This window comes from Mus caroli, chromosome 4 (genome assembly GCF_900094665.2).
Source record: "Mus caroli chromosome 4, CAROLI_EIJ_v1.1, whole genome shotgun sequence".
NCBI classification, from domain to species: domain Eukaryota; kingdom Metazoa; phylum Chordata; class Mammalia; order Rodentia; family Muridae; genus Mus; species Mus caroli.
The window spans coordinates 52,277,946-52,292,336 of record NC_034573.1 but is presented as its reverse complement, the minus strand read 5'-3'; the positions used below and the strand labels follow the sequence as shown (position 1 = coordinate 52,292,336).

General features: G+C 37.5%; 1 protein-coding gene across 4 annotated transcripts in view; it reads left to right on the top strand.

Moving 5' to 3' along the window:
• Ecpas (Ecm29 proteasome adaptor and scaffold) overlaps positions 1-14,391 on the top strand; it is a 118,551-nt gene that overhangs the window by 14,374 nt on the left and 89,786 nt on the right. For all 4 annotated transcript variants that reach the window (XM_021159333.2, XM_021159335.2, XM_021159332.2 and 1 more), the window contains one exon: positions 13,707-13,837. In XM_021159333.2, coding sequence (XP_021014992.1) covers positions 13,707-13,837 — 131 coding nt within the window. The remainder of the gene's footprint in view (positions 1-13,706; positions 13,838-14,391) is intronic.

Genomic DNA, 14,391 nt, shown 5'->3' with positions numbered 1-14,391 from the left:
TTCTTTGGATTTAGGGACAGCATACTTGGAGCTCACTACACTGGCTTCAAATTTGAGGCAGCTCTCTGGAGTCCTATAAGTGTGAGTCACTGTACCTAGCTTAGTTCTCTAAAGTATTTCTATTCAGGTTTTTTGTAGTTAAAAACATAGGAGATATTTGTAATGTACTCCTCTTTCCATTTTTACTTTACAGAACTAATTTTAAAAAATATTTTGTTGGTATTTTATGCTTTGTGCTTGAGAGTGTTTCAATTTTTCATTTTCAGATTTTCATTTAAAGCTTAAAATACCTTAGTTTTTAATTTATGTTATTAATTTACCCAAAAGTGATTTTTATGATATTTCATTTATTTCTGGTTGTCTTCTCTAATCTCTTTCAATTTGTTGATTTGTCCCTCTTAAATACTTTTATTATATATCCTTTTTTTTTTTTTTTTTTTGTTTTTCAAGACAGGGTTTCTCTGTGTAGCTCTGGCTGTCCTGGAACTCACTCTGTAGACCAGACTCAGAAATCTGCTTGCCTCTGCCTCCCAAGTGCTGGGATTAAAGGCGTGCGCCACCATGCCGGGCTTATATATACTCTTAATGATTGTAACTTTATAATAAGTCTTACAATATAGTAGAGTCACTCACTTTTTGTGGGAATTATTGGTTATCTTTGTTTGATATTCCATATTATTTCTATTCACATTTCACCCGAATTTTATAATTATCTTTTCAATTTTCATGAATTCTTTTCTATAGAAAATATTTGAGTTTGTTATATTGTACTATCTTTATAATGCTGGGTTTATTTGTGGACATTTTTACTGCTTACCAGATAATTTTTACTCTTCTGGTACAAAAAAAGTCTGGGTGGACTTTGGTTAGGGACATGGCGTGGTGTGTGTAAAAGGCATTGAGTAGTAGTTTGTAGAGCAGAAGGCTTGAGGTTATGAAGCCAGGCAGCTAAGTTTGAGCTGGAGGTGGCCCTCTCTGCTGCCTGCTGAGCAGAGAAGAGCCTTCCTGCTGAGCTCTGGATGATGAGCACTGTGGAAAGTTAATGTCAGTGTCTTTAAACTGTGGGGACGTAGGCATCTTAATCACAGATTCAACTAACCTGTTCCATCTGATACAGAAATCTGAATATTTCTAGTCTCCTTATTCTAGTCATTAGAATTAAGTTATAGTTCAGAGTACTATTTTTTTCTATAAAGAACTTTGACATGTTTTGTAGGATTCATTTCCAGGTTTTATACCTTTTTTTTTTTTTAATTGCTGTTGAACAAAACCACAAATGTGAATATTTCCATTCTCACGTATCTCAGTTGGCTTCTTTACTCTGATCCTGTATGCAACATGAACTTCTTGTTCCACATACTCTTCTCATAGCTATAACATAAGCTATGAAATACTGGCAGTTAAAAAACCATCCTGTTTATTTACTGCATTTTCATGAGCCTCAGTTCAGGTTTTAGAAGTAATAGTGTGTCCTTTTTGTATTGTCCAGGTCTTGCACGCAATATCACATTTGTTTTAGATTTTACAGAGATATATTTTGTAAGAGTGGTAATTTCCTTCTAGGCTGGTTGCTTTCAAATCTACATTTATAAGCTCTGCTCTGTGATACTGGGCTTCTGTATTTTCCAGACTCCTCTACGGATTAGTTTCCTGTTTTAAGGCTCCCCCTTTCCTAGAGTTTAGGAAGAACCCAGGGGCTTGTTTATATTAAGCACAGACTTCATCACTGACTACCTTTAGCTTTTCATCTTTAGATTTACGACTCACCAGAAATTTATCTTCTTTCATGTTTGGTGTGATGAAGTAGGAGTTACAGTTTGTTTTCCCATAGTACAAAGCAATTGTTAGTGCAGTTCACTGAAATAACAATATTTACTTACTCATTTCATTCATAACTTTGTTTTAAAGCAGGTGACTTGTACAAGTTTACCTCTTAAGGACTTTTTGTATTTTTTTCAACTGGTCTGTTTTGTACCACATTGTACTTTTAATTATTGGAGTTTTTGGCAAGGTTTGTAATCTTGTCATATAAACTGTTTTTCCTCTTCGGCATCAATTAGTTTGATAAATACTGGCATTTTTTTTCTCTGACTTTTTCTTTTTTAATCTTCCAGGTCATCCTTTGCAAATCTTAGTCCTTTGTAGAAATGGTATAATCAGGCTTTTACTTAGTATTCTTTAAAATACTTTTGAGTTGATATTGGATAGTATTTTCTGTAGATCAGTTTGAGGATAATTGACATGTTGTTAGTATAAATTGTAACTCTTATCTGAGAGGCTTAGAAACAGATAGGATGTTTGATTTTTGTTTTTAGATTAAAAAACTTCATGTATTTATAACGTGGTAGCTTATACAACAGGCTTAATAACCTTGTATTTTGACTGTGATCCATGTTAGTTCAAGTGTAGCATCAGTAGTCTTGGAGTGTGAATTTCAGATTTTAAACTATTAGATGAAGAGATTTGTTTTATTGTGATCCATGATTATTGTATACCTTTCAGTTTTCCTCAGTTTCTTACAGCACAGTACATTTTGGTTTTCTGCTTAGATGTCTTGCATAATTTCCTCTTATTTTCTATGTATGTGTCACTAAAAAGATTTTTTTCAAGTTAGATAGATTGACACAGTCTTGCCCTACAACTCAACCTGGCCTTGAATACATGTTCTATTGCCCTAGCCTCCTGTGTGCTGCAATTGCTAGTATGTGCTATGTGCCTGGATCACAAATTCTATTTTTTAATGATTTGTTATTGGTATGTAGACAATCAACTCATTGTTATATATTGTTATTATAGTAATTTATCTGTAGATTAATTTTGATTTTCTGTGTGCTAATATAATCTTCAGATAATGAAAATATTCTTTCCAACCTAGTGTATGTTATTTATTTTGTCTTTTTTATTTATTTTTTTACACTCTATTTTTGTCTTATTTTGTATAAAATTTGCAGCAAACATTTTAGTAGAATTATTTATTTATTTATTTTTGCAGTGCTAGAGATTAAACTTGGGGCCTTGCAAGTGCTTTACCACTGACTTACATTCTTAGGTCTTGAATATAATTCTTCTTAAAAATTTTTTATTAATTATTTATTTACATTTTAAATGTTATTCCCCCTTACTGTTTTCCCCTTTGTATCCCAACCCCTGTGCTTCTGTGAGGGAGCTCACCCACCCACCAACCCACTCCCATCTCACCAACCTAGCATTCCCCTACATTGGGGCATCAAGTCCACAGGACCAAGGGCCTCCCCTCTCATTGATGCTGGCAGTTCTCTGCTATGTAAGCAGCTGGAGCCATGGGTCCCTCCATGTGTACTCTTTGGTTAGTGGTTTAGTCCCTGGGAGCTCTGGGGGTCGGGGATCTGGTTGGTTGATACTGTTCTTCCTATGGGGTTGCAAACCCCTTCAGCTCCTTCAGTCCTTTCCCTAACTTCTCCATTGGGGTCTCTGTGCTCAGTCTGATGGTTGGCTTCGAGCATCCACATCTGTATTGGTAAGGCTCTGGCAGAGCGTCTCAGGGGACAGCCATACCAGGCTTCTGTCAGCAAGCACTTGTTGGCATCCACCATAGTGTCTGGGTTTGGTGTCTGCAAATGGGATGGACCCCTAGGTGACACAGTCTCTGGATGGCCTTTCCTTCAGTTTCTGCTCCACTCTTTGTCCTGAATTTTCTTTAGACAGGAATAATTCTGTGTTATATTTTTGAGATGGGTGGGGGGCTGTATATATATATATACCCCATATAATTATATTTTTTTAAAAAAGATTTATCTTTGTTTTATGTGTGAGTGCATGCCTGCATACATGTATGCGCACCGTTGCATTCCTGATGGTCACAGAGGGCAGAAGAGGATGCTGGATCCCTGGAACTCCAGTACAGATGGTTTTGAGTTTCCATGTGGGTGATAAAGTAAACCCAGGTTCTCTGCAAGTTCAGCAAGTAGTCTTACCCACGGAGTCATCTCTGCAGCCTCTGGATGGAATTGATACGAGTGAACTGTTTCCGTGTTGTCCTCAGATGATGGAGAATGTACTTAGTATTTTAGCATTAAGTACAAGCTGTAAATTAAGAAGTAAAATCCTTATCAGATTAAGGTTCTCTTTTTAACCTTATTCAACATGGATAATTTATTCCTGTCTTATTAACCTGGGTACCTTTTAAAGATATATTGAAATATTATAGGATTTAAAAGTTTTAATCCTGCTAGTATGGTTAAATACAATGATTTTAAATGTTAAACTTTTTAAGAATTTTTGAAATAAGCCCTCCTTTAGCACATGATGTATTATTATTTTTATGTAACACTGTCTCTGCTTTGTTATTTGACATACAGTTTTTATTTGCTTTTGTGTTCAAGTAAAATACACTTTATTTACTGCTTTTTTGGGATATACATACATACGTATTGTGTTGTATGACTATAACTTTATACAGTGTATGCTGTCTGTCATTCTGGGAGGGATTACTCAGTAGGTAAAGGAACTGCCGAGTGTGACAAGCTTGGATCTGACAGTTTGATCCCTAGAGTCCACATGGTAGGAACAGAGAACCAATTCTAGCAACTTGCCTGTTGACTTCTAATAAATGTGCTCTTTTGTCTGCTGGCACATGGGAGTTCTCAGGCCTGGCTTAGTTTTCTTTTGGTGGTGGTAAATGGAGGTACTAATATCCAGTGTAGGATTCCTGTTGCCTGTGAGATTCTACAGTTAATCTTAGCTGAAAACTTTTTTGAAACTAAAAGCTTAGGTAAAATTTTTATTTATATTATTAAGAACCCTGTAACCATAGTTGCTGTTGAAGCTCTGACTTTGGCTCTAGTCACCTCTTCAAACAGTTTGCACTCACTCTGGAGTATTTTTTTTTTTTTTTCTTGGGCCATGACAGTACTTGGTGATTTTTAGGTGATCCTACCTGTGTTGCTGCTATTCTCAGAACATGAATGAAACCATTTTTTCTTGTGCTTTAAGAAAAGCTGAATTGCTAGTCTGTACACATTTAAAGCTTGTCACTGGTGGAACTAGAATCCGTGTTCAAGTTTGCTCTTAACTCTCAGCCTATTTCACAGTTCCATTGGGCCAGTCTCAGGCTCCCCTTCTATGTACAGCTACCCCCTGGGTTGCAACTTTTGACTCCAGTAAAATTTTTTGTCTGTCTCTATCTTTGCCTTTGTCTCTGTTTCTTCCTCTTTCCCTCTCCCTCTTTCCACCTCACTTTCCTTCCCTCTCTTCTCCTTCCTTCCCCCTTTCCCTCTTCTTTTTCCTTCCTTCCTCTTCCCTTTTTCTTTCTTGCCTTCCTTCTTGGATCTCATATAGTTCAGGACGGCTTTGACTTTCTGGAATGACAGGTATGTGACACTATACTTAGCTATTAGATGTGATTGTTTTATGTTAGATGATATTCTGTAATGGTTAATATTGTCAACTTGATAGCATTTAGTCAGCCACCTGGGAGACAAATCTCCGGACGTACCTATGAAGGAATTTCTAGATTAAGTTAAAGTGGGAAGAAGACAGATCCTAAGTGTGGATAGCACCATTCCATGAACTAGGGTCCTGAGCTGAGTAAAAATGAGAGAGGGCTGGAGAAATGGCTCAGTGTTTAAGAGCATATACTATTTTTGCAGAGAACTGAATTTGGATCCTAGCACCCATGATGGGTGGCTCACAACTACCAGCTCTATGGGATCTGATACCCTCTTCTGGCCTCTCTAGGCAGTCATACTATATGTGTGGGCATTTGCATGCATGCACACACAAAATTTAAAAAAATTAAAGTATTATTTTTAAAGGAGAATGTGAGCTGAGTACCAGTTTTCATTATTCTTTGTTTTCTGAATATGGATTCAATTTGACCAGCTTCATTATACTCTTTATTAACATGTCTTTCCTGTGTTGATAGATTGTGTCCCCATACTGATATCCAAAATAAACTCTTCCTTCCCAAGTTAATTTTTGTTATGTATTAAATCATAGCAATGAGGAAAAAAAAGTCCTTTCCAACTCTGTAACTATAGTAAAGTTTTTTCTATCTTTTCTTTCTTTTTGATGCTGAGGTTTGAACCTAGGTTTTTGTACATAGTATATGCTGTGCCCTATACTATACCTGCAGCCCTCTAAATCTATCCCCTCCCAGACAGCCTCCCTTCTTTTTATTCATCTCTTCCCATACATCCTCCTTTCTTTAAATGGGGTCTCACCATATTTCAGGCTGGCCTTGAACTGTTTATTCTTTTACTCTGAGTACTGAAGTTATATGCTCTATCATCCTTGGCTCAAATCTATTTTTTAAAAGATTTATTTATTTATGTATATGGGTACACTGTAGCTGTACTGATGGTTGTGAGCCTTCATGTGGTTGCTGGGAATGAGGGTTGCCCACTCTGGTCGGCCCGCTTGCTCTGGCTTAAAGATTTATTCAATATTATATCTAAGTACACTGTAGCTGTCTTCAGATGCATCAGAAGAGGGCTTCAGATCGCATTAAGGATGGTTGTGAGCCACCATGTGGTTGCTGGGATTTGAACTCAGGACCTTCAGAAGTGCAGTCAGTGTTCTTAACCACTGAGCCATCTCTCCAGCTCCCCAAATCTATTTTTTTAAAAGACTTATTTATTTATTATATGTAAGTACACTGTAGCTGTCTTCAGACACACCAGAAGAGGGCACCAGATCTCGTTACAGATGGTTGTTAGTCACCATGTAGTTGCTGGGATTTGAACTCAGGACCTTCAGAAGAGCAGTCAGTGCTCTTAACCGTGGAGCCATCTCTCCAGCCCCCCCACCCCATCTATTTTTAATCACATTTCAAAACATATTTTTCCCCCTCCTAAGCTTGGATGGTAGCTATGTGAGAGTTTCTAACAGTTAATTGAACTGTGTGTACTTGTGCTTTACATATTTTCTTTGTGTTTTATTTTACAATGAACAAATCTTAAAGACTCCAGAAAAATATTAATTTCCTACATTCTTCCATATGCTAAAGGACTATTTTGAATAGATTAAAGACTTGAATACAGAAAGCAAAATCATAAGGTATACGAAAATATAGATAAATATGTTTTAGGTGTCTCCAAGGCTACTGCTAGGTTCAGTACTTCAGAGTCTAGGAGGACTCAATGCACTGAACAGATAATCGTCCTCTCAGATTAGATTGATCACGGTGAAACCACCAAAGGGAAGAAAAGGTGTATGGAGCGAATCTGTAGGAAACCATGTGCAAGCTTCCAAGACTCCTTTGCTGGCAGTCACACAGAACAGGCTTTCAATTCCTAGTTCCTGTTCCATTGAGTTCATGAGCTGTGACATGAGTGAAATGGTATCTACTAGGGATAATCATCACTAGGAATAGTCATTAGAGATTCAGTGTCATTTTTGTCATTTGGAGCTGGTCAGATTGACCCCTTTTGCCCAACGTGTACCACAATTCTCCAGAAGTAAAGCTTGTGTTTATCATAAAGTACATTGTTTGTAAAACCAATTCAGATGTGGTGAGTCATTCTTACCTGAATGGTGAGAATGCTCTTGCCCATGTTTCCAGAAATCAGTTAGCTCTACTATGGTCTTTTTTTCTTATACATTGTAATTTTTAAAACAATAATCTTGGCATAATAAAAAGAATTGTAAGCATGAAATTAAATATAGTCATAAAGTAAAGTAATGGCAAATTGAACTGCATTGAAACAGTGAGATCTGGAAAAGAAAAAAGTCCTATAGAGGATTAGAGGGGAAACTGAAAAGTGATTTATTTACTATATGGGGGAAAAGTGGAAGTTATTTGTCAAATATGTAAAAGCTCTTATAGAGGCCAGCAAGGTTGCTTAGTGGATAAACTTGCTCGCTGTGCAAGCTTGATGATAGCAGTTTGATCCCCAGAACCTGCATAAAGGTGGAAGGCAAGAACTGGCTCCACAGAGTTATCTCTGACCTCGACACCTGCACTGTGGCACACAGCTTTCTCTCCCTGTCGTCACCTCCTCTCCCCTCTCTCCTGTCTTCTCTCCACCTCTTACTCTCTCACACACAGTAGTGATAACAAATACAATTAAACCTTCATAAGTCATCAATAAACTGAGCAATGGGTTTGCATACCTATACTCCCCAGATGTAGGAAGCTGAGGCTGGAGGGTTAGTTTCATTGTTTGCTTAAGGCATATTGTGAGTTTTGAAATGCATATCTTCTATGCTATATCTGTGTAAAATCTGAAAAATTCTGAGTTATATCACTCTAAAGGGCTAAGATGAAAATTTATGTTAATTAAAAGAGGAAAGGCAGGCCAGGTTTGGTAGCACATGCCTTTAGTCCCAGCTCTTGGAAGGCAGAGATAGGCAGATATCTGTGGCTTCAAGGCTTGCCTGGCCTGCAGAGATCCAGGATGGTCAGGGCTCTGTAGAGACTCAGACTCTAAACAAAACAAAAAGAGCCTGTCTCAAAACAGTAAAAAGAGAAAGGCAAAGTTACAAATTAATATGTTATGTTCCAGTGTTGAGATTATATAATATTAATATATGAATAAAAATAGCTGTGAAAAATATGTTCCCAGTATTTGAATTGGGGGAGATATGAGCCTTCTCGAGTGAAATGCTTGCTGTACAAGCGTAAAGACCTAATAGAGATCCTCCATCACCCACACAGAAGCCAGAGGGTGGCATGGAGTTGAAATCAAAATGCTGGACTGACTCAGCCATATCACTGGGGCTTACTGATCAGCTTGGTTCACTGAATTGGTGAGCATCAGATTCAGTGAGAGACTTTTTGTCTCAGAAAATGACCTGGAGAGTAGTGGAGGAAGATAACTGTCATTGACCTCTGACCTCCACACACACGCCCACACACATGTACACGTACATTGAATCGATTACTTTTCCTGTTGCTATAATAAAATTCATAACAAGAGCAACTTGATGAAGGAAGAAGGCACACAGGATTTGAGGCAGCTGGTCACATTGTACCTACAGTTGGGAAGTAGAAGTGAGTGGCTATATTTAACTCACTATGTCCTTTTTCAACTTGGGATCCCAGTCCATGGAATGGTACCACCTGCATTAAGGATGGAGTTTCTAACCCATGTAGCTGAATTTAGAAGCTCTTTCATTGACATGCTCAGACTTTTGTCTCTTAGGTGATTCTAGATCCTGTCAAGTAGACAATATTATCTCTTTCTCTCACATATGCACTAACTCTCTTCTCCCTCCCCTCTCCCCACATTTAACTGATTGTTTAAAGAGTAATGTCTAATTTTTTGATAAGCAAAACAGTGGGAGTTTAAGTAGAAAATGTGAGAAGATGGAGCTTTCTCTTGTCTCAAATTCTGTTTCTCATCTGTTAGCATCTACTGTGATAATTTGGAGAGTGTCACTTAGAGCTAATAGCTTATGAAAGACGACTGAGTTGTAGATCTCCTTTAAATCTTCAGAACATATGGCTCTCTCTTTCTTTCTCTTTTTGAGAAGGTCCTTTTATGATATTTGTCTATGTTTGTTGCTATAACAGAATACTTGAGACTAGATAATTTATAGTGAAAAGAAATGTCTTTCATTTTCTTGCTTTTTTTGGCCCCTCTTCTTGAGACAGAACCTCACATATGCTAGGCTGACCTTGAACTTGTTATATAACCAAGAATATCCTTGAAATTAAAATTCTACAGCTGACAGCTCCTGACCATGTTTGATATAATGTGGTACTGAGCTTTCTACCAGTGAATCCATACACACTCTCCCACCCCAGTATTTCTGTTGTTTCTGAAAGCTCCATACTGAGAGGCTTTCAAATGTTGAGTTTTTCTTTTTCTTTTTCTGTGTCATGCCTCGTGGACGAATAGAAGTGCAAGAGGGTCACAATCTTAGGAAGAAAAATACCTGTATGCCTTCCCTCATATGTGGATCCTAGGTGTGTGTGTGCACACGTGTGTGCATGTGTATGTTTAGGGATGCACTTATCATATCACAATCACATATATGGAGGTTAGAAGACAACTTACAGGAATTACCTCCTTCCACTTTGTGATCCTGAGGCTCAGCTCAGGTTGTCAGTCTTGGAAGCAGTCTTGGTACCTTTTCCCTCAGAACCTTCTCTCTGTGTGTGCCCTACCCTCTCTTTAAGCTAGATTCTTGGTATGAGTAGGGTGGCCTTGAACTTCTCAGCATCCTGACTCAGCCTTCATCATGCTAGGATTGCAGGAGTATGTTAACCACAGCCCGCTTGATTAGCGTTTACTTAGAAGTACATCATGTCTCTAAAAGATGACCGGATTAGTTGTACATTGATCCTGTCTCTGTTGAATGTGGAAGATATAATTCTGCCTGCTTGAGAAGTAGTGCCCTTGTATGATGTTTGGTGAGATTTGTATTATCATATTGCATTACAAATGAGTATATTAAAAATAACCACAATATATCTCCCTTTTTAATTTTGTCATAGATTTTTCTAGGTAAATTTGTTAAGAAAATTTAACTTTTTGTCTTGTCTGTGAACAGTTTTCTCCTGCCTAAGAGCTGTAATGCACTGAAGAGTATGCTTGTTACTTGGAGCTTTCACAGATGGAGTGGTTGAATTCACCTTTCCTAAGGAGCACGTTCTAGGACAGCCAAGGCTACACAGAGAAACTCTGTCTTGAAAAACGAAACAAATTTTTTTTTTTTTCCACAATAGCACTCAGTGTTTATTAAGTAGAATCATCTGGTCCAGTATTCCCAGAGTTTACCTGCCTACTTTTGATTTTTGTTTTATTTTCCTTTCTTCAACTAAACTTGAACTTTACTTGGGATTTTACTAGGTTTTGTTTGTTTGTTTGTTTGTTTGTTTTAGTTTTCTTTTATTTAAAAAAAATTTTATTAGGTATTTTCCTCATTTACATTTCCAATGCTATCCCAAAAGTCCCCCATACCCTCCCCCCACCCCCTACCCACCCATTCCCATCCTTTTGGNCCTGGCATTCCCCTGTACTGGGGCATATAAAATTTGCAAGTCCAATGGGCCTCTCTTTCCAGTGATGGCCGACTAGGCCATCTTTTGATACATATGCAGCTAGAGACAAGAGCTCCGGGGTACTGGTTAGTTCATAATGTTGTTGCACCTATATTTACTAGGTTTTTAAAACATTTTATTGATTCTTTGTGAGTTTCATATTGTGTACCCCCTCCTGCTCATCTCCTTGTCCCCTCATATATGCCCTTCACTCTTGCAAAACTCCCCAACCCCCCAAAATAAAGCACATATTTGTGCTCGAGCACACGCACCCCCCAACAAAACCCCAAAGCATAAAAAACGTATCTCGGTGGAAGCTGTAGTATGTCACAGTGTGTCCCACAGTATATCCCTCTGTCTACACAGCTTCACTTGTAAATAGCTTTTGCAGTGAGTCATTGGTCTGGTTCCAGATCTCTGGCTTCTGTGACACCATCAATATTGGCTCCTCATTAGGACTCCTAGTGGTTATCCAGTTTGCATTTTCTGATGTTTTACCAGCAAATAGACTTGGATGGTAGGTTGTAGAGTGAATACAAGAGGGCTGCAATGTCTCTCTTGCTACAGATCATCATGCACACAGTGTATTGGGTGAGAGTATTTTTCCAGTGTAAAGTTATTATTTCCTTCTGTTCTAAGTAGTAACTAAATCCAGGGTACCCTGAGAAGAGAAAGAGGACAGGAATGAAGCTACACCTTCTTTAGGAAGATATTATTTTGAGTTCTTCCATAAGAAACTTACCTTTCCCTTTACTTTATTGACATCAATAAAGACCTGTGCGGGTTTCTAGTTTGGCTTTTTAACCCAGCCTTATATTTTTTTATTGTGTTCTGTTAGTCCAGTATAGCAGGAGTTCTTTCAGGTTGATTTCAATACCTTTTTTATATTTTCATTTCATCTCTAGTACTATAAGATGTTTCAGGCTCCCTTTTAAAAATCTTTTTTCCTGTCCTAAGCTCTAGTATTATTTTCCCAAGAATCTCTCTCCTTTTATTACTGAATTATATTTAAAATAAGATTCATTTATATTCATTTATTATTCATGGATATAGGGCTTGTATGTTTCTACTCGGGTGTTGCTGCTTTTGTTCTTTCAGGGCTCACTCATTGATAGATCTATCTACTTTCTTTCACAGATGGAGTATTTGAGGTAAACAAAAAAGTTAATTCTTGGGGCTGGAGAGAAGGCTCAGCAGTTAAGAGCACTGTTCTTCCCAGTACCCATATGGCAGCTTACGACTGTCTGTAACTCTAGTTCTCGGGGACCTGACACCCTTACACAGACAGACATGCAGATAAAATACTAATGCACATAAAATAGTAATTCTTAGTACCTGTTATAACAGTTGACTAGTTACCAGTCCTAGTGGGTAGTCTTGAGTTTCATTTGTATGACTCCTTTTGCCTGTCTTTTGGCTAACCTTATTATTTGAAGTAAATTTCAGTAACTGTATTAGTTCATCTGAATATGTTTTCGTTTTTATCACTAAGTAATAAAGACTTTTAAAAATACATTTTAAAATTGAGGTGTAGTTGGCATGATGCACTAATCAAAATATAAAATATTTTCAGCTCATTCTTACTGATAACTTTTGCAAGTGATTTGTGTGTGTCTTTGTGTGTGTGGGTGTTGTGTGGTGTAGTGTTGCCCATGTGTATTTTTGTAGATACGCATCCTCATGCATAGGGAGCCCTGAGGAGGTTTTGAGTGCTTGCTTTATTACTGTGCACCGTGCTCACTGGAGATAAGGTTGTTCATCAGCAGGCCCCAGTGTGTGTTCACAGTTACAGGGTTATAAGTATGCATGTGACTATACCAGGGTTTTACCTGAGTTCTGGTAGTTTGAACTCAGATCTTCATCCTTGTAAGAGTTTTTACTTGTAGAGGCATCCCTAACTCGTTTTGAGACAGCTAGTTATCTTGTTAAGCAGACCAGCCTAGCCTGAAACTTAGAGCGATTCTCCTGCCTCAGCTTTTCAAATGGTGAGATTACAGTCAAGCACCACTGTGCTCAGTGTCACTCATAGTTTTTATAAGAGCCTTTGAGAAACAAATATCTCATTACAGCACCCTTTTTTTTTCTTCAGTGCTAAGGTTCAAACCTATGGCCTCATAAATGCCTAGTACCTAAAAAATTAACAGTAATTTGCAACCAGGTGTTTGGCATTCTTTCCCCTCTGTATATAGTACATTGGTCAAAGATACATGGTGGCTTGTTTAATAATTACTATCTACATTTTGTTGGACACATCCCCATAGTCTTGTCCAACATGATTCTCACTATAGCTTCCTTGTGGGATACTTGTCTCAGTCCCAACATAGTAGTGGTCAGTGATTCTGACTTTGGAGAAACTTCATCAGTTAGTCCCTGACATCTAGTCAAAGTTCCTCTGTTGTGTTCTCCTAGCCAGGTTTAGATCACTTAAAACAAAACAAAACAAAACAAAAACCAAAAACGTATATATCTTTTCTTAGGACCTATCAGGAAGACTAACTGAATTACTCTTGGTTATTCTCCTTTTTAGAGATTAAATGTCTAAAAACAGGTGTACATGATTAGCTAATAGACCCTTTGTTAATAGTACTTTCTGGTTGTGACACAATCATTTGTATATGGGGCTAGTCTGGTTTAAATTCTTGACTGATGGATCTGCAGTACAGAAAAAAGAATTAGGCTATAAAAATAGGCTTGTTTATGTTTGGTTTGCCAAGTTCTCTTGTTTTCTTTTATATTATAGATCAGCTCGAACGGGTCTTTTTACGACTTGGCCATGCTGAAACAGATGAACAGTTACAAAATATTATATCTAAGTTCCTTCCTCCTGTTCTGCTCAAACTGTCCAGCACCCAAGAAGGAGTACGGAAAAAAGTAAGCATGTTGGGAACCGTTTGGGGAAATAAATGACGAATAAGTGGATATATACATATACATATATATATATATATGTGTATGTGTGTGTGTGTGTGTGTGTGTGTGAGTTTTTTATTCTCATTGTTGAAATGTAGGCTCCTGATCCTAACTACAGCTTTCCAAATGTATCGTAAGTCTAAGAACTTAAATGCCTACCTAGTACAGCTGCTATCACTACTTGTGTGCTTGTTACCAGTGTCAGGTAATTTAATCAAGATAATTAATTACCTGGACTGATCTAAAACTGAATATGAAAGCCAGTTTAGAAAGGGTATCAGTTGACGGTGAATATATCCTTAAATAAAGCTAATAAAGGTGACCAAATAAACTTCTTGAAAACGAACTGTTCTTGTATATATGTTCCTTCAAAATACTGTTTCAAAAAGCTATATAATTATAATATCACTATTTTATTTTTAAATTATTCTATATGGAGTACTTTGCCCTCTAATTTGTAACATGGTTATTTTTTCCAGTATATTTGTGATAGACCTGGTCTTTTAGCTGGTTGC